Source organism: Ovis canadensis, chromosome 6 (assembly GCF_042477335.2).
Source record: "Ovis canadensis isolate MfBH-ARS-UI-01 breed Bighorn chromosome 6, ARS-UI_OviCan_v2, whole genome shotgun sequence".
NCBI classification, from domain to species: domain Eukaryota; kingdom Metazoa; phylum Chordata; class Mammalia; order Artiodactyla; family Bovidae; genus Ovis; species Ovis canadensis.
In genome coordinates this window covers 134067433-134089369 of record NC_091250.1, presented here as the reverse complement: position 1 = coordinate 134089369, position 21937 = coordinate 134067433, and the positions used below count along the sequence as shown (strand labels likewise).

Genomic DNA, 21937 nt, shown 5'->3' with positions numbered 1-21937 from the left:
CATAGACGGTAACCTACCAGGTTCCCGCATCCCTGGGATTCTCCAGGCAAGAACACTGGAGTGGGTTGCCATTTCCTTCTCCAATGCATGAAAGTGAAAAGTGAAAGTGAAGTCGCTCAGTGGTGTCTGACTCTTAGCAACCCCATGGACTGCAGCCTACCAGGCTCCTCCATCCATGGGATTTTCCAGGCAAGAGTACTGGAGTGGGTTGCCATCGCCTTCTCCGGGCCCAATGAGGAGCTATGTGTAAATCACCGGCCCCCAAGAAACGCTTGCTGACTTTCACCCCTGGCGGCCTGGGGTGACGGGGTGGGGCTGGAGTGGTGCACAGGGCAGGACGCCCACTCCTGCAAAGACACTGGCGCTTGGGTCTGTGCCCCCAGGGACACTGGGCCTTGCAGGGGTGGAGGGCAGGGAGGGAGGCCAGGCTGGGTGTACCTGGAGCTCCATCTGCCCACAGGGCCATGATGATGACGGCGTGCGACCTGTCTGCCATCACCAAGCCCTGGGAAGTCCAGAGCAAGGTCAGAGTCACGTGGGTCCCCAGACGTCTTGCCAGTCCCCATAGGGCTGCATCTAAGTGGGGCCTGGGGTAGGGAAACAGCTCCACTTGTCTGCTAGGTGGGGCGAGGGCAGCTGCCCAGCTCTGGGGCCCAGCCAGAGCCGCCACTCGAGGAGGCTGCTGCGCTCCTGGGCACCACAGCAGTGTGGCCCCAGTAGTTGGGCCACCAGAGTCTGGGGCACAGAAGGCCGGAGTCTGGCCATCCTGGCAGGATCTCAGGACAGCATCTGACCGAGCACTGAGCCCACTGGCGCTTGCCTTCTGGGTGCCTTTCAGGTCGCTCTGTTGGTGGCAGCTGAGTTCTGGGAGCAAGGGGACTTGGAGAGAACGGTTCTGGATCAGCAGCCCATTGTGAGTGTCACCTCCAGTGTCCTCCACACCTGTCCTGGTCCTTGGGAGCCTCAGGCCTGGCTGGGTGCAGACTGGGGGCCCCCGGGGCCTCTGGAAATACAGGGATTGGGTAAAGATGTGATCCCCTGCAGAGGTGGAAAGCTGTTGCCAAAGCCGCAGATCCAGGCTGTGGCTCCTGGCCGAAAGCCCCCGTGGGCCCAGGCAGCTCTGGGGCGAGCCCCTGTGTGGCTGTGAGCTGCTCCAGGGAGGCTCAGGGTATAGCAGGCCTGGCCCATGGGAAGAGTGCTGGGCAGGGGAGTGGTGGCCAGAGTCCAGGGCTCACCTGGACGTGGCTGTGGCTGTGGGGGGAGTAGCCGAGATGGGGAGTGTGCAGCAGGGCTGGGGTGGTGTGCAGAGCAGGACTGCCCACTGCTGGAAGGACACGGGGGCTTTGACCTGTGCCCGCAGTCACCAGGCTTCACAGGAGTGGAGGTGAGAGAGGGAGGCAGTCTTGGTGTACCTGAAGCTCCATCTGCCCACAGGCCCACAGGATGCCAGGATCTTTGGGTCAGCAGTGGGGGTCAGGAATCTGTTGCTAGACCGAGCGGGCACCTGCATGGGGGTGAGGACATGAGCACTGCCCAGCAATGAGCAGAAGGGACGGAGGGAGGCTTGGCCTCACAGGCCAACTGCAGCCTCTGAAGAGCTCGCTGAGCATGGGGCTGCGAAGGCCCAGGGCCAGGTGCAGACTGCAGGAAAAGGTGCCCTGACCAGCCCTGCGTCTTGGCGGGAGGACAGGCAGCCTGTCTGTCTCCCCGGCTAGGCCGCTAGGGTCCTGCATGACCTAGCACGCTGAGCTCCTGACAGCGGGCAGCTGTGAGAAAGAGACTGCCGGGAGACAGCTCGGGGGCAGTCCAGAGGCTGGACACAAAATCAGCCCCTTCAGAGTGTCTGGGCTGCGCCCCTTAGGAGGTGGGCCAGGTCTCGGGTCAGGACCATGGATAGCTCATGGGGGAGCCGGAGGAACTTGACTCCAAACTCCACACCGGGGCTGGCGTGGCAGGGGCCCAGCGCCACCTAGGGCAGCTCCCCAGAATGGCACAGTGTCTTGGAGGGGAGTGGGGGCTCCCGGGCTTCCCTTCTAAGGAGAGCCCTACATGGACAGGCTCGTCAGGCGGGGGTGGAGCTGAGTCCTGGGCCTCAGGGAGGTGTCGGGGCCTCACGGTGTCCCTGCTCCCCCTTAAGCCCATGATGGACCGGAACAAGGCGGCCGAGCTCCCCAAGCTGCAGGTCGGCTTCATCGACTTCGTGTGCACGTTTGTGTACAAGGTGAGCAGGGCAGCCCAGGGCCTGGCTGGGTTTGCAGGGGAGGGGTGAGGCGGGGGCTACTGTGGGGCTCCTCCCCCCCAAAATCTGCACTGAAACTCAAAATCGTCAGTCTCACCCCAAGGGGGTCCCCTCCCTGTCAGTTCCTCAGAAGGATCCTGAAATTTCCCACCCCAGTCTCCCTCTCCCAGAACGCCCTCCTGCACACCCACCATCCCTTCCCGAGCCCCGTCGAAAGGCGCCCCCATGCAGGGCCTGCACGGTGTTGTCAAGGCACCGCCTGCAGTGTCTGTGCGGAGCGCCCATTCAGGGTCTGAGCCCTGGGAAGATGGGGGTGGTCCAGCCTCCAACTGGCTGCCCCCGGCCCTGCAAACGCCTGGGCAGAGCTGGGGGCAGTGGGATGTGAGCCAAGGACCTGGGGCAGGTGCTGGACCTCGGCTCTGGGGACTGACCAAGGGGTGGGGGCAGAGCCCTCCCGAAGGTCAGCTGCCACGACTTGGCTGCACTCTCAGGGGCAGCCCCATACTCCAGGAAGGGTGCTGGGTTCTGACCACCTTGTCCCACTCCCCACCTCAGCCCCCGAGGCCTTGTGCTTCCCTTTACGAAGCATCAGCTCCCTTTTCTGCCTCCACCAGGGGGGCTGGGGTCTGTGAGTGCTGGGAGGAAGGCAGGACCAGGACGTACGTGCCGGGGCCCACCAGGCACTCCTTGCCCCCGCACCTTCCTCACCTCCATCTGCCCGCACAGCTTGTGTGTCCACACCTGTTCATGTGTGAGCACATGCTCTGTGTGACATGCGATGTCTGTATGAGGGTGAAGGAGCCCCGGGACCCGCGCATCTGCCCAGCCTTCTCAGCCCCCTTGCTAGGGAATGTCCTTTCTGCTTGGATGTTTTCTACTCTTCAGGACCTCACCCCGTAGCTCCTGTTCCAACCTCAAGGACACAGACCACAAGGCCTCCCACCCAGGAGCCGCTAGGGATGTGGTCTGACTTCTGTTTCCTTTCCAGGAGTTCTCCCGCTTCCACGAGGAGATCCTGCCCATGTTTGACCGGCTGCAGAACAACAGGAAGGAGTGGAAGGCCTTGGCCGACGAGTACGAAGCCAAGGTGAAGGCCCTGGACGAGGGCCAGAAGGAGGCGACAGCGGCCAAGAAAGGTCTGGGCTCCACTCCAGCCTCAACCAGGCCGCGCGGCCCGGCCCTGGCCTGCAGAGGGCGGGTGTGAGGCGACACTGGATAAGGCAGGCTTCAGGCGGCTGTGTGGTCAGTGCCTGGACTCCGGGCTGCACAGACAGCCACCCTCCCAGAGGGAGGCCCATCCCCGAGGAACAGGCTGGGTGACTCAGGGCGGCTGATGAGCCCGGTCTGAAAGGGCCTGCTCGGGGCCCGAGTCAGGGATTCTGGAGGGAAGTCACCTTTATAAAGGGGAGGAAAGCCAACTCAGCTCCTCTGTTCCCATCATCAATCAGCAGTTCCCTCTTAAGTAGTTCATAAAGTCTACGCTCCCATGCCAGCCTCAAAGCTGAAACAGCAGACCCACGGAACCTAAGAAGCCAGCTAGCGGTCAGCGCGCATGGTGTTCCCGTCGCGGTGCAGAGCTTGCTCGCCTCCCCACCCCACCCCCAGCGCTGTGGGAGCGCGGCTCCACTGTCACCAGCTGGCGCCCCCAAATCAGAACCCTTGAGGCCTGCTCGTGCTCCGCAGCTCATCATCTCTGAAGCGTCCACAGGGGAGAGAACCGGCAGAAACCAGCCAGCTGCGAGGCCACTGCTGGAGCGCCAGGAACTAAATCAGGGTCCAGTCGGCTTAGGCAGACCAGCCCCTGCCCTGCCCTTCCCCCTGCAGGGCGAGTGGAGGCGCCGGGCCACTCGTGGCCCTCGCTCACCGTCTTGTCTCCTTTCGCAGCAGGCACAGAAATCTGCAACGGCGGCCCGGCACCCCGTTCTTCTACCTGCTGCATCCTCTGAGGCGGTCGTCAGGCCCCCTGCCCCGCACCCCACCCCCACCCCGGGACTCCATCTCTAACCACTGGTACAAGAGGTTAGGGAGCCTGAAGAAATGACTGAAGACCATTTTGGATACTTTGAACTTTTTTAAGGTTTGTGTTTTTATGAACTAAAGCCAATGATGAATGATCTTTACAGTGTAGCCTACCTTAATCCAATTTTTGGATACGTAATCATACCACCAAGAGGTCTTCAGAAAGGGTCTGTGAACTATGTGCCTGAAAGCACTGGGTGAATATATTCACAGCTGCACGTATATTTATGGGTTTACAGGTGGAGAAATGGAAACACAGACGCCAGTTCTCATCTGGTTTAGGAACAAATATATGAATAGAAATTTAGAATAAAATCAAAAGAAAACCTGCTGCTCTTTTTGATGTGGCAGAGGACATTTGTTTGTGACCAACCAGAAATCCTGCCAGCACTCTGTGCAGAAATAATCTGTTAATAAATGCTGCCCAGGGAGCTGGTCTGAACCTTGCTGACGGACCCGCACCTGTGGCCTGCCCAAGTCCTCCTGCACCCCTGAGGTTTCCTTCATGGAAGCAACCACACACCTCCAAGAACCAAGTGGTTCTGAGCCGGGAAGAAAAGCCAAGTCAGACCCAGACCGAAAACGCAACTCACACTCGAAACGGGTGCTGAGCACCTGATGGAGCTAAAGGCCTTTAACTTGTGGTGTTAGCTTCAAAGCAACTGTTTCCAGACACTGGAAACTCCTCTTGGCTACAGCCACGGACAGCACTGCAAGGGCACTTGGGTTAAGGCTGGTTCAGATGCCACGTTCTCCCAGCGGGCAGGGGATGCACGGGCCCCACACAACCTTCAGCCCACAGTGACACCTGGGGACAAGAGCGTGTGACTGGGGTCCCCCCTGGTTCCCAGAGAGACCCAGTGCCAGCCACCCACCAACCTCAGATCTCCAGGGGGTGTGCACTCCAGCCTCACCTTTACTGAAAACAGGGAAAACAAATGAACTGGGGCCCAAAGCCTAGGAAGTCCACTCCAGGCACAAAGCTGGAATGGCCACTTTTGACACCAGGCCTCCGCATGCACGCGTATTATACATGTGCCATTTGCAGGCTTCCCAGGTGGTGTCAGTGGTAAAGAACGCTCCTGCCAGTGCAGAAGATCTAAGAGACAAGGCTTCATTCCCTGGGTCAGGAAGATCCCTTGGGAGAGGGCACAGCAATCCATGCTGGTGTTCTTTTCCTGGAGAATCCCATGGACAGAGGAGCCTGGCAGGCTGCAGTCCATAGGGTCGCACAGAGTTGGACGCGACTGAAGCAACTTGGCATGAAGAGGCACAGCCAGCAGAGGCAGAGTCTGCTGTCTGCTCAGGCACAAAGGCCCAAGCTCACTGCAGAGCTGGCTGCACCCCAGCCAAGCCCTCAGGAGGCCACATCCCCTACCTGGGGTCAAGAGGAGGGTGTGCAAAAAGGAGAAAAGAAATCCAAGTTCTAGCTCGAAGGGCATCAGGACACCCCCACCCCTCCCACTCGGCGAAGCCTGCCCCCTCTCCGGCCTGTCCAAGGGTCTGAGCCTGGGCTGAGCGGAGCGGCTCAGCAGCGCCCAGGGTGCTTGGGTGAGCTGTTGAGATGCTGTGAGAAGCTGTGAGATGCTTGTTGCAGACTGCATCCTGAGGGGCTCCTGTCCTCATTCCCACCCCCCAGCTCTCAGAGCAAGCGATCAAGTTTCTCTGTGTTCCACCCTGTTTATGCACCAATCACTGAATCATTGATTAGTTTTCTGGAACCCCTCTCCATTCACACCGCGCATAATCTGAGAAGGCTGGCATACAACCCAGTCTGAGTCCAGAAACCAAACCACTGGGGACAGTAAAGGGAAGTCAGAGGCGCACAGAGAGCTTTATTTATCCACACTGCTCTGGAGAAGGGCAGCTCACTTCAATATGGTGTCCTCTTGGGCTGGAAAGTTAGAAGGAAAACACATCATTACACACGCCTGCCACCCAAAAGGGCCACCTTAGATTTTGGGGGTTAAACCATCCAGCGTCTCGTCTCACGCCTGGCTATGCTCTGTTTCCACTATATCCTCAGCCTTCCTTAACCTGCGGGTTCTCACTGGGACCTGCCCCCGCGGTCAGGGAGGGTGGAGCCTGGCTCTGGTTGTGTGGCCTCTAAGGCTGAGACAGTCCACCTCTAAGGCCCAGGGGCCGAGCCTCACTAAAGGCAGGTTAGCACCCACCCCCCACAAAGGCTCTCCTTCCCCACCCCCACCCCACTCCGCAGAGGATGGCCCAGGGGCCAGTGGAAATGGAAAAGGCGGTGGCCTTTCCTCTCCACTTGCTGCTCCGTATGAAGCAGCAGCTGTTTCTGAAAACCCAACGCGGGGTGGGGGACAGCCGCATGAGCACCTTCCGCCAGCTCCCGCTCGATGCGCTTCTGCTCATCCCGCTTCTTCTTCTCCTCGGCTGCAAGCCTCCTCTCCTCTTCTGCCCGAGGTTTCAGGTAATCTGTCAAAGGGAAGGCGGGGGCGGGGGTGTCCAGTGAACGTTTTCACTGAAGCTCGAAAAGGAATTCAGTTCACAGGCAAAGCCATCCTCAGGTACACTGAGTGCCAGGGGCGCCCGATTCCCACTCTCCTTTACCTGGATGTAGGTGAAGGCCTGACACCCACCTCCTAACGGAGAGCCCGACCCGGAGGGCAGCTACAGGACCCCCGCGGCCACCCCAGGCACCCAGCCGCCCCGCACTCAGTCCTCTGTGCTCCAAGGTGCTGCCCGGCCAACCTCCAACCGGCCGCGCGCGGGGTCCTGCCCTCTCGGGTCTCAGGTCAGGGGCCTCCCGCGCCGCCCCTCTCCCACTCCGGCCGGGGGGCCGCAGACGCCCGCGGACACTCACTGTAGCGCTTGGCGCCGTAGGCCATGCCGAGGAACAGAGCGGAGTAACGGCCAAGCTGTGGGGAAAAGCGGTCAGGGGCGGCAGGGGGGACCGCGCCTGGGGGCGCTCAGCCCACAGGGTCGGGGTCCGGGGCGCTGAGAGAGGGGAGGGGTGGAGGTCACGCCCGCGGTCTCAGCCCACAGGGTCGCGGTCAGGGCGGGGGTCCCGGGCGCTGCGCGAGGGCGGGGGGCAGCGGGGATCGCACGCGCGGCGTCGGGGCCCGATGGGGAGGGTCGCGGCCTCCGGGTCAGGGCGGGGGCCGCTGAGAGTCGGGGGCGCCGCGAGCCGCGCCGAGGCGCTCCCGCGCGTTGCCCACGCAGAGCCGCTCAGCGGCGGCGGCGGCGGAGCCTGGCTCACCTTGATGAGCGGCGAGACCTGCACCGGCGGAACCATCTTGTCCGTGACCCTCGCACCGGAAGCACAATTCGGACCGGAGAGGACGCCGCAAGGCCCTGAACACCGCGGGGACGCAGACGCAGAGGCGCGGCCGGGCGCGCGCACGCAGGGCGGCGTCATCAGGCGCGGCGCGCGGCGGCCCCGCATGCGCAGTGGCCGGGCAGCGAGTGCGCGCTCGCTGCAGCAGGTGCGACCGTGCTGTCTCCTGACGTTTTCGAACCATGGTGAGCACAAGTCGAGGCCCGCACACCTCGGGTACAAATATTTGAAAAGTGTGAGTACACTGTACAAAGTGAAAACCCGAGCTCTCTCCTGCCTGTCTCGCCCCACCCGCGGCTCCAGCCACACCCAGGCCTGTCCGGGCCGCGGTCCCCCCAGACCAGCCCCGGGGACGAACCGGGAAGGGGCTCGAGGCTTGGACAGGCAATCCGGGGTCCGGGTACAAAGTGTAGCCTGAGTGCAGGCTGGCTCCCAGCGGAGGGGGTGGCCATGTCCGGCCTCTCTGGACTCACAGGCCAGGTCGACCGTGTGGCCCGAGCCCCTTCCTGGGGCGGCACGGCCGTGGGTGCCCCTCTACCCACCATCGGCCCCATTCCCAGTCCCCCGGCAGAGCTAGGGTTTCCTCACCGCTGCAGCCTCCCCAGCAGAAAGGGGCACAGGTCCTCCCGAGAAGGCCAGCCTAGCAGAGCCTGCTCTCTCGGTCTCCCAACTCTAGCCCTCAGGACCTTGCAGCCCCAAGCTTCAAGGTCCACGTCAGAGAGGCCCTCACCCTCATTTCTGCTGTCTTCTGCCGGGGAAGCAGGGGTCACACTGGTGGGGTATTCTGTCACCCAGCTCTGTGGTCAGCCCAAAGGAGGACAAAGCTGACCCAGCCCGGGTGTGCAGAGGAGGCTGCCCAGAGGTGGGCAGTGGTGGCCAGTCTCCCAGCTGAACCTGCTGTGCTTATACACAGTTCCCATGGCAACGTGGGTTGGGGACACCTGGAGAATGATGGAGGGGGGCAGCCCCTCCACAAGGCCACCAGGACACTGATACTCCTGCCCTGTGACCCCCACCCCCATCCCCCCATTCCTGCAACAGGCAAGATCAGAGTCAAGGATTACGAGCTGGATGCAAGGTTCAAGGAGGCCTTGGGGCCCATCGACCTCACCGTGTTCCTGAACGTGTTGGGGAGAAGCTGAGGGTGAGCACCAGGCTTACTCAACTCCTGATGTCTGCACATCTCACATAAAACCCAGATTTGCAGACCTCTTGAAAGTCTCTAGGACCTGGCATTCCGGGACCCACGTCTGGGTGCCCTGTCGGCCCCCAGCCCAGGCCCACCCCTCCTCCACCAGCTGGTGGGGACCTCTGTCCCTCACTGAGAAACTGCCCACCTCTGGGCCTGGCAGGACCAAGGGGACTCCAAGAACAGTACCCTGGGGCGGGAGCTGAGGGTCTCTCAGGCATTCAGAGTGGGAAGGCCACTGAGAGCATCAAGTGGGCAAGGACATGGAGCCCTGGGTGGAGAGGGGCAGGACTAGCACCTGAGACGCCCAAGGCTCGAGGCCGCCTCTGGGCAGGCATGCACCCTGAGAAGACTCCTCAGCGCATTGGAGATGCTGGGCCCAGATGGCAAGGGCAGCACCAACAAGGACTAGTGAGCATGACGCTGGGCACCCGGGCACCACCAGGGCGTGAGGAAGCCAGGCCCACCACCAGCCCCCACCACACCTGCCCCAGCTTTCAGGCCTTGATCCGCCTTCCTAGGATCCAGAGTCCCTCAGGGTAACCCAGGGCAGGATCGGCCATACCCACGTGGGGCCAGCGGTCACTGCCGTTCAGACCATCGCTGGGTTTTTACCCCCTCTGGGGGCTACTTCAGCCTCATGAACAGGACTATTCAGTGTGCCAGGCTGTTGCCCCAGGGATGTGGGAGTCGGGGATGGCTCCCTGTGGTCCCCCCTAGTGCCCAGGACTCACCCAGGGCCAGGCTCCCAAGAGGCACCTGCCCCGTGAGTGGGTGGGATTGAAGGGGGTAGACCTGCCCCCCATGAGGACCCATCGCAGGGGCCCCCTGGGCCACCCCTCCAGCTCAGAGCCAGCGCCTTCCCTGCTGCTACTGCTGCTGCTGCTCACTTCAGTCGTGTCCGACCCTCAGCAGCCCCATGGACTGCAGCCCACCAGGCTCCTCAGTCCATGGGATTTTCCGGACAAGAGTACTGGAGTGGGTGCCACTGCCTTCTCCGCAGTGCCTTCCCCAGAAATCTGGCCCCTCCCTGCTGTCCTCAGCAGCAGGCGGCAGCTCGTGTCCCAGGCCAACAACATGACGGCTGAAGAGGTTCGGCCCCTGGCGCCCTACGTCCTTCCCCAAGGCCCTCTGTGAGGCCCAGGCATGGCGCCCGGGGCTCCAGGGGGATGTGCCTCCGCCCCTAGAAGCTGCAGCATCAGGAGGCTGGGACGCCCAGTGTCCAGGAAGGGGGACGCCAGCCCCAGCCCCACCCCTTGCCCTGCAGGGTCTCCCGCAGCTTCCCCCCACGCGCAGAAACAAGACAGAGCCTGGAGTCCGGTTCCTGTAATTGACCTGCTGGCTGCAGCCTTGGGGACCCTCCACTCCCTCCATGCCGGCCTGGGCCTGCCACCCCCCCACCAAACTTGCAGGTCGACCACCAGCGATATTGCAGGCAGCCTGGGCTACAAGCCTGAGCCACGTGCTTGCCTGTGGGAAGAGGAGTGAGAGGCACCCTACCCCGCGGGGCTGTAGCCAGTTGAATAAACATGAACCCTCAAGCCTTCCTGCTCACAGTGTCTCTCTTGGGCGGAGGTGTCCTCCTGGGGGTGGGAGTGTCCATGGGGTAGAGAAGGTCTGGGGTGGGGGTAACCCCCTAGGGGCAGGAGGGTCTTCAGGGAGCAGCAGCGTCTGCCTGGGGCCCACCCTCTGCCTCCTGCCCAGCCTGGTCCCACCTGCTGTGTCCATCTATGCTGGCACCAGACGGGAGGGCTGGTCATTCAGCGGTCAGCAGAGGTGGAACACAGGTGGCTCTGGTACAGGCTCCTTCAAGGAAGGCCTTCCTCACACCTGTCCACTCCACACTCAGCCATGCTGGGGCCCTCAGAATCCCACACCCACTCAGTTCCCCCTCACCCTGGGCCCCCAGTGCCAGGCCAGCCCCTGCAGTAGCCACCTGGTCAGTGGCCTCTTGTCTGCACAGCAGCAGCTCTTCTTGCTATGGCCACAGAGAATCCCCTGGGACCCCCTGCCACGACCCTGGGTCCCCCCAAGATGCCAACGTCATCCCAGCCTCAGTCATGACAGGTTCAGCCAAAGGGACCAGAGCCCACGTCCCTGCCTCCCCTTCACATCCCCAGGTCCTCTTTTTCTCATGCCAACTGCTCTCCAGCCTCTGGCCCTCTACAGGACCCCTGAGATGTCTTGGATGGCTCCCAGGAGGAAGGAGGCAGGGCCAGGAGCACCAGTTCCAGGAGGGGGCTGCTGGGAGCCAAGGTGCTGCGGTGGAGCCTCAGGGCATGGCTGCCAGGTAGGGCGCATGGTCCAGGGCTGCTGCAGTTGCTGGGCGTTCGTCCTCCTGAATGGAGGGGCTGGCGTCGGCCTCAGCCTGCAGGCGCCGGTACGGGGTGTGGAAGAGGACCATCAAGAGGCAGCTGAAGAGGACGCAGAGGCCGGCCATCAGCAGCATGGGCACTGGGGAGACACGGCCGAGCGCTGCCTGAGGCGCCCCAAGTGCCGGGGCACTCGCCCAGGTGCAAGGGACCCCAGAGCAGCCTCGGGCACAGATCCCCACCAGCCCCAAGAGGCAGGCTTGCAGACCCAGGGGCCGTGAGCCCCAAGGTCACCCCACCAGGTCCGAGGACGTGGGCGTGCAAGACGACCCCACTCCGGTCTCTCTGGCTCTCTGCCTCCATCTCTGTCTGTCTCTGCGCCTCTCACTGTCTCTCCTGTCTCTGATCTCACTTCAAAACCGCTCACACGTGGGGTCACAGGTGGGGTCACAGGTAGGCTCCCATGAGGGCTGCTCTCGCCAGACTGCGCTCCAGGCTCTGCCTGCTGCCCTCGGGTCCGCCCCAACCCACCTCACCGCACAGTGGGCACCCTACACCCGCCCGCCAGGACAGTGGAGTTTGCCAAGAGAAGGAGGCCGGTGGAAGGGAGACTCCAGGGCTAGGTGGGGTCAACCTCCTGGCCTGTGCCCTCACCCTTCCAGTCCAGCGGGCCCTGGCCATCCCGGCAGATAGAGACAGACGGCTCCGCGTGGCGCACGGTCAGGGAAGTCAGCAGCACCATGATGAGAACGCCCTCGGCCTGCCTGCACAGCCACGAAGCCCTCAGCCCCGGCCCAGTGCTGCCCCGGGCACCCCGAGGGGCAAAGGGTCCCTAGGAGAGCCGTGGGAATGGGCACTCACCCCAGCACGAAGACCAGGCCCGCGGCTGTGCCCTCACCCACGGGGAAGGAGCACTCGACTGCCAGCTCCATGGCAACGGGCGCCACCGCGAAGCCAAAGAAGCCCAGCAGCGAGCAGACGGCGGCCAGCACGACGGTCTGTCCCTGCAGCTGGGACACCTGGGCAGCAAGCCGCCCAGGCCGGCAGGCAGGACTCAGGAGTGCCCCAGCCTGGACCCCAGCCCCGCCGGGCCCTGTCGGGGGCAGGGCAGTGCCAGGGCTAGAGAGGCCACAGTGCCCACACCACTCCAGGGACACCCCAGCAGGGACGCCCGGGTCTGAGTGGGTCTGGGTGTCTGTTATGGCCGACCTGCCAGCTGCCCCGCCCCTGGGGCACCCCACTCTCACCCTCTGCAAGGCAGCCTCAGCTCAAGAGGACTCTTACCACCGCAAAGGCCACGCAGGCCAGAGACGCCAGGCAGAGGCCGATCTTGACGGCCTCAATGAAGTGCTTGGTCCTGTCCACGTACAGGCCCAGAGCCACTGCCCCCAAGACTCCAAACACGATGAAGAGAGCCCCACAGAGGCCCGCAAATTCCTGGAGAGTAGAGGGCACCTTGTCCATCATCTGAGCCCAGGGGGTGGCACTCATCCTTAGTATGTACCCCACCACCAGGGAACCCACGGCAGGGTCACCGAGCAGCGCCCCAGGCCCGGGGAGGACCACGTGGAAGGCTCGGGGGCGGGAGGTGTCCTCCCTGGAGGTGCCACGGCCTTGTCTCACCTCCACCCGGGAGCTGGACCAGCCCTAGAGAAAGGGCCTGGCTTCCGCAGATGCCCTCGATGCCTGTTGCCTCTGAGAGACTGGGAACACTCGGGGCCTGAGCCCCACACCCAGTGCTGAAGCCAGACCACAGCGGGCACAGCAGAGATGCTGTGAGTCCGATACCAGGACCCACAGGCCTGGCGGGGGGCCATGAGAGCGGGCGGGCTCTGCCAGCACCCCGGCCCATGGCTGCCACCCACTGTCTCAGGAGCACCCTGATAGGTCTCCCCGTCCAGGTGAGGAGACAGCACTTGGGGAGTTCGTGGGCCACTCCACAGCCACCAGCAGGTCAACAGGCCCCAAGGCTGTGTGCGGGTGGGGGGCCCCCAAGTCGGGGCCAGCACTCACGCTGGAGTAGCCGTTCACACAGAGGACCTGCTCCAGGAGGGCTGAGAAGCTGGAGAAGATGCCAACGCCGCCCCCGAAGCACACAGCCAGGGTGATGTAGGCCTTGTTCCTTGTGAGCTAAAGGGGAGGGTCACGCAGTCCAGAGCCTCAGCAGCACAGGCAGGAGCTCCAGGGCTGGGCTGCCCCTCCCCCCCCCCACCCCCAGGGCCCACAGCACGCGCAGCACTGACCAGCTTCAGCCCAGCTAGGAACGGCAGCGAGGTGGACTGGGCAGCCCCCACAGAGGGCGGGGTGGGGGGCACACTCTCCCAGAGGCATGCAGTGGCCAGCAAGAATGTGAGGCCAGCAGGGAGGATGTAGGTGCCCAGCTGTGGGGAGAGTGTGCGTGAGTGCAGGCGCACAGGTCCCCGTGGATACATGCACACGCACACAGGCGCCTCAAGCCTGCTCCCCAGGCTCCAGACGAGCCACTGCCTCCTCACTGCCCATCCCGCCTGTCATTCCAGGTGGACGTCAGCAAGCCCAGGGGCCGTTCGGGGCCTCCTGTGCTTTGCCGCATTCAGAAGCCTGGCTTTCAAAATTTCACCCAAGGATGACTCCAACAACGATGGCCTCAGCTCGACTGTCTCCGGGAGCTCTATCCAACTGTCACCTGGACCCTCCCTCCCACCTCTGTGAGTGACCCCAGCCGTCCCCCAGCTAGAAGCCCCTTCTCATCAGTGCACCCCACTCCCCAGCTGAATCAAACCCCAGGCTCTCTCCCTGGACACTCTGGGCACACCTTTCATTCCCCAAGCTGGAATCACCAGATGGAATCACTCCCCCTTCAGATCCCCCCAGGCTATCCATCACATCAAGCCAACCGCCTGCCACCTGGATTGACGCTTCCCTCCGCCCTCCCTTTGCTCAGCAGACACACACTTCCGGCTGCAGCCGCACCCCTCAGTCTCGCCTCCACCTCAGCGCCTTTCTCTCTGGTCCCTCATCCTCCTCCCCACCTCCCTCCCACCCCCCAGCAATGCCTCATCCTGCTGCAGCCAGCCTCTCGCCACCCTGGTGCTCTCTCCCCTCCAAGGAAAACACCCAGCATCCCGATGCCTCGGGTTGTGCCTGACGCTCAGAAGGTGCCCAGCACTTGCAGTGGAGGAAGCCCCACGTACACGGGGCGCCCTCACACCTGCGTCCACAGAAGGCGCGCGTGCACACTCGCACGGACAGTGTGGGTGCACGAGCCCACCAGCCCCCACACGCGCACACACAGCCCAGACACAGGCACACACACACGCAAACACACAGCCACTCACGCACAGCCACACACTACACCGTACACGGAGGTGCACGCGTGCGTGCACCTGTGAGCTCCCTCACCATCAAGGGGATGTCCTCCTCCGTCTTCACCAGGATGGGAGACAGCAGGTTGGCCACCAGAATACCCAGGGGATTTGCTGGACGGACAGGGACGTGTGTCAGCTCAGGAAGGCAGGCTGAGCCCCCATCCACGGAGGAGACCTCGCCCTCCAGAGCGGGGAGTGCACAGAGGCTCCCGGCCACACGCTAAGCCAGAGGGGACGCCGGCCTCACCGAGACTCACACATGGTGCCGATCATGTTGGCTGTGGCTCGCTGGTGCTCAGGGAACCACAGGGCGGCCAGCTTGGCTGGAGAGAAGATGACCAGGGTCTGGGCCAGGGCGCAGATGCTCTGCCCACCCAGGAGGAAGACAAACGGGTCCTGGGTGCCGACAACCATGCTGGGCATGGAGCGGATCACGCTCCCTAAGAAGTTCAGGAACGCGCCGAGGGTGGTCTGCAAGGGTGGGGTCAGAAGAGCTGCCCAGCAGCCAGGACGCCCCCCAGCACCCCAGCCTCCACTCGCCACCCAGTGGCTCTGCCTGAGGACTCGGATCTCGGGAGGAGGGGATGGCTCTCGATCCTGTGCTTGGGGACCCGCCTGTCCCAGAGCAGGCCCTGGTGTGTGGTCTGACTCACCGCCCAGCGGAGTCCAATGGAGTCCAGAACCCAGATGGCCACCACGCCGGATGGGATGGACACCACGAGGAACACCAGCGACAGCCAGTTGAGCTGCTCCGTGGAGAGGAGGAAGTGCCGGGCGATCGTGCCAGCCACGGGCGCGAAGCTGAGCCACAGCTGCGAGACACAGGCCGGCCTCAGCCCAGGGCAGGCGCCACAGACACCGCGGCTGCCGGCTGCACTGGGCACGGCCGGCTGGCCCGAGGGAGAGAAAGGGTCCAGGGCTGGGGTCTTCACTTGGTCACGCCAGAGGGGAGGCACAGCTGGGGGCTCAGACAGCATGTCAGGACCGAGGACCGGAACCATCCTTGCAGACATGGTTCCGGGGCAGAAGGAGGGGGGCAACCTGGCTGGACCCTGCAGGACAGCGAGGCCCCCAGGACTGACCCTCCGAGGAGAAGGGCTGGGGCTGACAGCGGAAGAGAGATGGCCACCGTGCCGGGGGGGGGGGGGGGCAGGCACCCAGACTGGGTGCTGGCCGAAGCTGCAGTGCCGGGAGGTGGGAGAGGGACCCCCGGCCCCCGTCACGTGGGCGTGTGTCCGCCGGCACAGGACAGGCCGAGGAGCACACTGTGGGGGCGACTCCGTGCACACTCAGTGCCCGTGGAGGACACCCCGGTGCACCAGCACTTACTGCAGGAGGGAGTGGCGAGGCGTCCTGGCCTGGCCCAGAAACGAAGGTGTCACAGACCAAAGCCCCCCGACTCCACCTCTGAGAGGGCACAGCAAGGCAGGAGCTCGCCCAGGCCTCACACCCTGCCCCCACGGCGGAGGCCGCAGGATCCAGCCTTCCTAACCCGAACAGAGCTCTGACCACAGAGCCCCACGTGACAGCGACCTTGGGCAACAGCTGCCTTTTCTTCCCTCTTCTCAGGCCAGAGCTTCTAGGTTCAGGAAGAACTTGGTGCAGGCCGCCTGCTTCCTGCCCAGCTGATCCAGCAGCGAGAAAGCCTGGCTCTGGCTTCCACACCTTCTGCGCACAGCCCACCTTCACCAGCATCGCCCCTCGGCCCTCCCCAGAACCTGTGGGCAGCGGGGCAGAGGCAGGTCTGAAACGCACACAGCAACGTGGGGGCAACTGTGTGCCCACGGCACGGGCTTCCCCCATGTGTTCCCAGCCTGCCGGGAGGCCCTGTGCGTCCTTTGAGAATGTGGGCGCCTGTCCCCCATGCTGGCCCTCACGCAGACCACGCCAGGGCCGCTGAGGCCTCATTGCAAGCGCCACCCCCGTGCCCTTCACGCTGCCCACCCCGCCCGGGACCGAGGGCCCTGCACAGCTGGCCACAGGAGGGGTAAGCGAGAGCGCACCTCTTGACCCAAGCTCCCTGCTGCGACCCGCGGGGACCGTGGCAAGTCCCGGCGTGGTTCCTGCCTGCTCCATGACGATTTGTGGACGAGACAAGTGCGGGGGCACAGCCTTGGCCTCCAGCATCCACCCCCAGACACTGAAGCAGCTGGAGGGCTGAGAGAGACCCCCGCTCTGCGTTCTCAAACCACAGAACCCAAACCCAGTCCTGGCTTCACAGTGTTCAGACGCAGACCAGCAACTGCTGCAGAGAAAAACATCTCAAGTCCCAGGCTGGGCATGCCACTTCTCCCAGCACAGGGCTGGCCAGCAAGGAGAGGAGGAAAAAGGTCCCAAAGAGTTTGCAGTGGCGTCCAAGAGAGGCTGTCGCCCAAGAACCTCTCCCAGGTGGTACCTTCGGGGCTCCCCTCACCTGCCAGCCCCTCCTCGTTACGGTCTCTGCATCTGACCTCCCTCTGCCACCCGGGGCCTCCCTGAGCTTCGGGCCCCACTGCCCCCCACCACTCTGCGTTTCATGATTGTGGCCGCCCCTCAACTGCCCAACTCCCTGAGGTCCAGTGTGAGGCTGAACAGTGTTCTTTCAGGCAGCCTACAGGAGGAGACCCACGGGCCCAGTAGCTCTGCAGCCTGACCGCTCAGCAGGCAGCCACTAGCCTCAGGTTAGGAAGAGCATGCAGTCCAGGGCGCAGGAGGCACGGCCCAGGGCTGGAGGAGCAGAGAAAGGTCTGCTGGCTGAGCCGTGGCGGTGCTGGGCCGGCAGAGGGCCTAGGCCCCTAGGCCCTCAAGGGGCGAGTCTGGGGGAGCAGCAGGTTGGGAGAGCTGGGGCCCCGGAACCAGCAGGCCCGGTTCTCGCGGGCGCTTCTCTGGTCTCAGAGGCTGTGATGATGAGCACTGTCCCTGCCAGCAGCGGGCTCAGTTCTACAACTGCTGGCCCCAGCTGGGTGGCTGTGAAGAAAGGGGCTGAGTGGGCAGGCAAGAAAGGCCTCTGGTGAGGGACCTTGGAAGTGAGCCAGAAACCCTGGGACGGCGGCCAGGGCCCAGGGAAGAGAGGCAGGTAGGGGGCAGAGCGGGTGCCCAGGCTGCGGTGGGTGCGCGCTGGGCAGAGAGGGGAGACCGCGGGAGGAGCCCTCCGTGCCTGTGGACAGTGACTCTTTCGGAGGCAGGAGCGGCATCCTGTGGAAACCACAGCGGGTCTCCAGACCCGGGCCGCGCGAGGACAGACAGGGCACCCGCCCTCCCTGCGCAGCCTCGGCCAAGGAAGGGGCTCTCCGCCCCCGGCCCGCCCTCGCCCGCGGTTCCGCCGTCGCGGGACGGGAGAGCTGCGTCCCGGGACTGGCTGAGCGAGCTCTCAGCGGCCGATTGTCCAGCGGGACGCGGCGCTCGGCGCGCACCGGACGTCGACGGGCCGGGCTCGGCAAGGTCCCGGCCTGTCCCGCAGCCTTGCCCCGCCTGCCCGGCCCCGGCCCAGCCCCTACCGTGGCGTTGGAGCAGCTGAGCAGGCTGATCACCAGCAGGAAGACCCACCGGCGGGCGTAGGCGCGGTAGCCCCCCAGCACGCTCCGGGCCGAGGTCGCCGGGGCGGGCTCTGACCAGCCCCCCGCCGGCCCCGCCATTGCCGCTGCACCCGGGCCGCCGACTTTTGGAGCCGCGCTGATGAGCCAGGACCGCCCTCGGAGGTGGGGTCGGATCAGAACCCGCCCCCCAGGCACGGGTCACCACTGGTCAGGCTGAAAGGGGACCAAAATGCCCCCGCAGGGCCGCTGCGAGGTCCCTGCGATGGAGGCGCTCACGCACGTGGGTCAGGAGCGGCTCCGGGAAATCACTGCCGCGCGAAAAGGCCGCACTTCCTGAAAGGGGCTGTGGAAAGAACCCCTCCGCCACCCCCACCCACCAATTTCCTGAGACCCAAAGAAGTAACAGCTGGAGGCTGGAGGCCAACCTGGAGGAGGAGGCTGGAGTCAGTTTGCAAAGCGCCTCCAATCAATGCTCTAGACTCCACTTGAGTCAGCCCTGCAGAGAAGCAGGACTGAGGGAGGAGCAGCAGAGATGATGCCGGCAGAGGGGGAGGTGGAGACTAGCCTGTCCTCATACTCAGGGAAAGGGCTGTGCCAGAGCACGGGACCGTGGGCCAGGGAGGAGCAGGTGACCCCCCCCTACCCGGGAATGTGCAGTTTGCAGCTGAGAAAACACGAGACAGATTTCTGTGGGCTTGCACACAGGGATCCCAAGGGAACATTTCAAGCAAAGATGGGCAAATAAAGGACAGGAACGGTAAGGCCCTAGTAGGTGCAGAGAAGTGGCAAATGTCACAGAGGAACCATTCAGAAAGCCCTAATGGTCTGTGTGTGCATGACGGTGCGGTCACTCACCCAGAGCCAGACGTCCTGGCGCATGCAGTCAGTCAAGTGGGCCTTAGGAAGCATTGCTATGAACAAAGCTACTGGAGGTGATGGAACTCCAGCTGAGCTACTTCAAATCCTGAAAGATGAGGCTGTTAAAGTACTGCACTCAGTATGCCAGCAAATTTGGAAAACTCAACAGTGGGCACAGGACTGGAAGAGGTCAGTTTTCATTCCATCCCAAAGAAAGGCAATGCCAAAGAATGCTGAAAGTACTGACATTGCACTCATCTCACATGCTAGCAAGGGGATGCTCAAAACCCTTCAACATGGGCTTCAACAGTACGTGAACCGTGAACTTCCAGATGTTCAAGCTGGATTTAGAAAAGGTAGAGAAACCAGAATTGCCAACATCCACTGGATCATAGAAAAAGCAAGGGAATTCCAGGAAAACATCTATTTCTGCTTCATTGGATGTGCTAAAGGCTTTGACTGTGTGGATTAAACTGTAGAAAAACAAACTGTAGAAAATTCTTAGAGATGGGAATACCAAACCACTTTACCTGCCTTCTGAGAAACGTGTATTCAGATCAAGAAGCAACAGTTAGAACTGCACATGGAACAATTGATTGTTCAAAATTGGGAAAGGGCTACGTCAAGGCTGTATATTGTCATACTGCTTATTTAACTTCTATGCAGAGACATCATATAAAATGCCAGGCTACATGAAACACGAGCTGGAATCAAGATTGCCGGGAGAAATATCAATAACCTCAGATATGCAGATGACACCACCCTAATGGCAGAAAGTGAAGAGCTAAAGAGCCTCTTGATGAAGGTGAAAGAGGAGAGTGAAAAAGCTGGCTTAAAACTCAACCTTCAAGAAACTAAGATCATGGCATCCAGCCCCATTACTTCATGACAAACAGATGGTGAAACAATGGAAACAGTGACAGATTTTATTTTCTTGGACTCCAAAAATCACTACAGATGGTGACTGCCATGAAATTTAAAGACAATCGCTCCTTGGAAGAAAAGCTATGACCAACCTAGACAGCATATTATAAAGCAGAGACATCACTTTGCTGATAAGTGTCTGTATAGTCAAAGCTATGGTTTTTCCTGTAGTCATGTATGGATGTGAGAGTTGGACCATAAAGAAGGCTGAGTGCTGAAAAATTGAAGCTTTCGAACTTTGGTGTTGGAGGAGACTCTTGAGAGTCCCTTGGACTGCAAGGAGATAAAACAAGTCAACCTTAAAGGAAATCAGCCCCGAATAATCGTTGGAAGGACTGGTGCTGAAGCTGAAGTGCTAATATTTTGGCCACCTGATGTGAAGAGCTGACTCATTTGAAAAGACCCTGATTCTGGGAAAGATTGGAGACAGGAGGAGAAGGGGACAACAGAGGATGAGATGGTTGGATGGCATCACCGACTCAATGGACATGAGTTTGAGCAAGCTCCGGGAGTTGGTGATGGACAGGGAGGCCTGACGTGCTGCAACCCATGGGGTTGCAAAGAGTCAGACACAACTGAGCAACTGAACTGAACTGAAGGCCGGAAGGAGAAAAGGGCCACCTCCTCTCTCCCGCAAGAGCTCTCCTGTGGGCGGGCAGTCTCCTGTCCAGCTTCCTTCCTCCCCTGAGGGCCCACCTCCCCTGACTCCCTGCAGTCCTCCTCCTGAGGGCCCCTGCAGGCAGGAGGCTGGCTTGCGCTCTCCCTCCTCGCCTCCTCTCGAGCCCCTGCACTGCTGCAGGGCTCTCCTCCCTCTCCAGAGGGCTCTGCTGGAGTAGGCAGAACCATCAATCCCTTCCTATACATCAGCTTTAAACATGTGGAAACCAAAATTAAAGACACATGCTTTATGGTTACATCAGTTCAATTTAGTCATTCAATCATGTCCAACTCTTTGCGACACCATGGACTGCAGCTTGCCAGGCCTCCCTGTCTATCACCAACTCCCGGAGTTTGCTCAGACTCATGTCCACTGAGTCCATGATGCCATCCAACCATCTCATCCCTTCTCCACCTGCCCTCAATCTTTCCCAGCATCAGGGTCTTTTCCAATGAGTCAGCTCATCGAATTAGTTGCCAAAATATTGGAGTTTCAGATTCAGCATCAGTCCTTCCAATAAATACTCTGGCTGATCACCTTTAGGATGGACTGTTTGGATCTCTTTGCAGTCCAAGGGACTCTCAAGATCTCCTCCAACACCACAGTTCAAAAGCTTCAATTTCTCAGCACTCAGCCTTCTTTGTGGTCCAACTCTCACATCCATACATGACTACTGGAAAAACCATAGCCTAGACTAGATGGACCTTTGTTGGCAAAGTAATGTCTCTGCTTTTGACATGCTATCTAGGTTGGTCATAACTTTCCTTCCGAGGAGTAAGTGTCTCTTAATTTCATGGCTGCAGTCACCATCTGCAGTGATTTTGGAGCCCAAAAAATAAAGTCAGCCACTGTTTCCACGGTTTCCCCATCTATTTGCCATGAAGTGATGGGACCAGATGCCATGATCTTAAGTTTTCTGAATGTTGAGCTTTAAGCCAACTTTTTCACTTTTCTCTTTCACTTTCAACAGGAGGTTGTTCAGTTCCTCTTCACTTTCTGCCATAAGGGTGGTGTCATCTGCATATCTGAGGTTACTGATATTTCTCCCGGCAATCTTGAGTCCAGCTAGTGTTTCTTCCAGTCCAGCGTGTCTCATGATGTACTCTGCATATAAGTTAAATAAGCAAGGTGACAATATACAGCCTTGAAGTACTCCTTTTCCTATTTGGAAACAGTCTGTTGTTCCATGTCCAGTTCTAACTGTTGCTTCCTGACCTGCATATAGATTTCTCAAAAGGCAGGTCATGTGGTCTGGTATTCCCATCTCTTTCAGAATTTCCACAGTTTATTGTGATCCACACAGTCAAAGGCTTTGGCAGAGTCAATAAGGCAGAAATAGATGTTTTTCTGGAACTCTCTTGCTTTTTTGATGATCCAGTGGATGTTGGAAGTTTCATCTCTGGTTCCTCTGCCTTTTCTAAAATCAGCTTGAACATCTGGAAGTTCATGGTTCACGTGTTGCTGAAGCCTGGCTTGGAGAATTTGGAGCATTACTTTACTAGCGTGTGAGATGAGTGCAATTGTGTGGTAGTTTGAGCATTCTTTGGCATTGCCTTTCTTTGGGATTGGAAT

General features: G+C 61.1%; 3 protein-coding genes and 1 long non-coding RNA gene across 6 annotated transcripts in view; 2 read left to right on the top strand and 2 right to left on the bottom strand.

The window, feature by feature from the left end:
- Nucleotides 1-4353, top strand: part of PDE6B (phosphodiesterase 6B) — a 28082-nt gene extending 23729 nt beyond the window's left edge. Inside the window, exons 18-22 of one of the 2 annotated variants that reach the window (XM_069593337.1) lie at nt 461-524; nt 839-913; nt 2138-2221; nt 3228-3375; nt 4127-4353. In XM_069593337.1, coding sequence (XP_069449438.1) covers nt 461-524; nt 839-913; nt 2138-2221; nt 3228-3375; nt 4127-4185 — 430 coding nt within the window. In that variant the 3' untranslated portion in view covers nt 4186-4353. Of the gene's footprint in view, nt 1-460; nt 525-838; nt 914-2137; nt 2222-3227; nt 3376-4123 lie in introns of both variants that reach the window. The other variant, XM_069593336.1, reaches the window with a different exon arrangement.
- A 1720-nt stretch (nt 4354-6073) lies between these two features.
- Nucleotides 6074-8618, bottom strand: ATP5ME (ATP synthase membrane subunit e). Its single transcript, XM_069593341.1, has 4 exons — nt 7485-8618; nt 7089-7143; nt 6602-6700; nt 6074-6152 (listed from the first exon to the last, which is right to left on the bottom strand). Exons 1-4 carry the CDS (start codon nt 7668-7670, stop codon nt 6127-6129), a joined length of 366 nt encoding a protein of 121 aa, XP_069449442.1. The 5' UTR covers nt 7671-8618; the 3' UTR covers nt 6074-6126.
- On the top strand, nt 7283-10294 carry LOC138442245 (uncharacterized). The gene is made up of 2 exons (XR_011257594.1): nt 7283-7797; nt 8604-10294. It is a non-coding gene; the product is annotated as an uncharacterized lncRNA (long non-coding RNA).
- SLC49A3 (solute carrier family 49 member 3) lies at nt 10063-18261 on the bottom strand. 2 transcript variants are annotated; one of them, XM_069593340.1, is made up of 10 exons: nt 17887-18261; nt 15064-15222; nt 14668-14881; nt 14445-14521; nt 13307-13444; nt 13077-13193; nt 12348-12500; nt 11925-12082; nt 11718-11827; nt 10063-11205 (listed from the first exon to the last, which is right to left on the bottom strand). In XM_069593340.1, exons 1-10 carry the CDS (start codon nt 18022-18024, stop codon nt 11024-11026), a joined length of 1446 nt encoding a protein of 481 aa, XP_069449441.1. In that variant the 5' UTR covers nt 18025-18261; the 3' UTR covers nt 10063-11023. The 2 variants fall into 2 exon arrangements, with proteins under 2 accessions (XP_069449441.1, XP_069449440.1); XM_069593339.1 differs by lacking the exon at nt 17887-18261 and having other exon boundaries at nt 15064-15520.
- Nucleotides 18262-21937: the final 3676 nt, after the last annotated feature.

Coding starts and splice junctions, on each gene's coding strand:
- ATP5ME (XM_069593341.1), bottom strand. CDS start 7,670: ATGCGGGGCCGCCGCGCGCCGCGCCTGATGACGCCGCCCTGCGTGCGC. Junction 7,144..7,484: donor AGGTCTCGCCGCTCATCAAG/GTGAGCCAGGCT, acceptor TTTTCCCCACAG/CTTGGCCGTTACTCCGCTCT. Junction 6,701..7,088: donor CTACGGCGCCAAGCGCTACA/GTGAGTGTCCGC, acceptor TCCCTTTGACAG/ATTACCTGAAACCTCGGGCA.
- SLC49A3 (XM_069593339.1), bottom strand. CDS start 15,423: ATGTCTGCAAGGATGGTTCCGGTCCTCGGTCCTGACATGCTGTCTGAG. Junction 13,445..14,444: donor AGGAGGACATCCCCTTGATG/GTGAGGGAGCTC, acceptor CTCTCCCCACAG/CTGGGCACCTACATCCTCCC. Junction 11,206..11,717: donor GGGCCCGCTGGACTGGAAGG/GTGAGGGCACAG, acceptor GTGTCTCCCCAG/TGCCCATGCTGCTGATGGCC.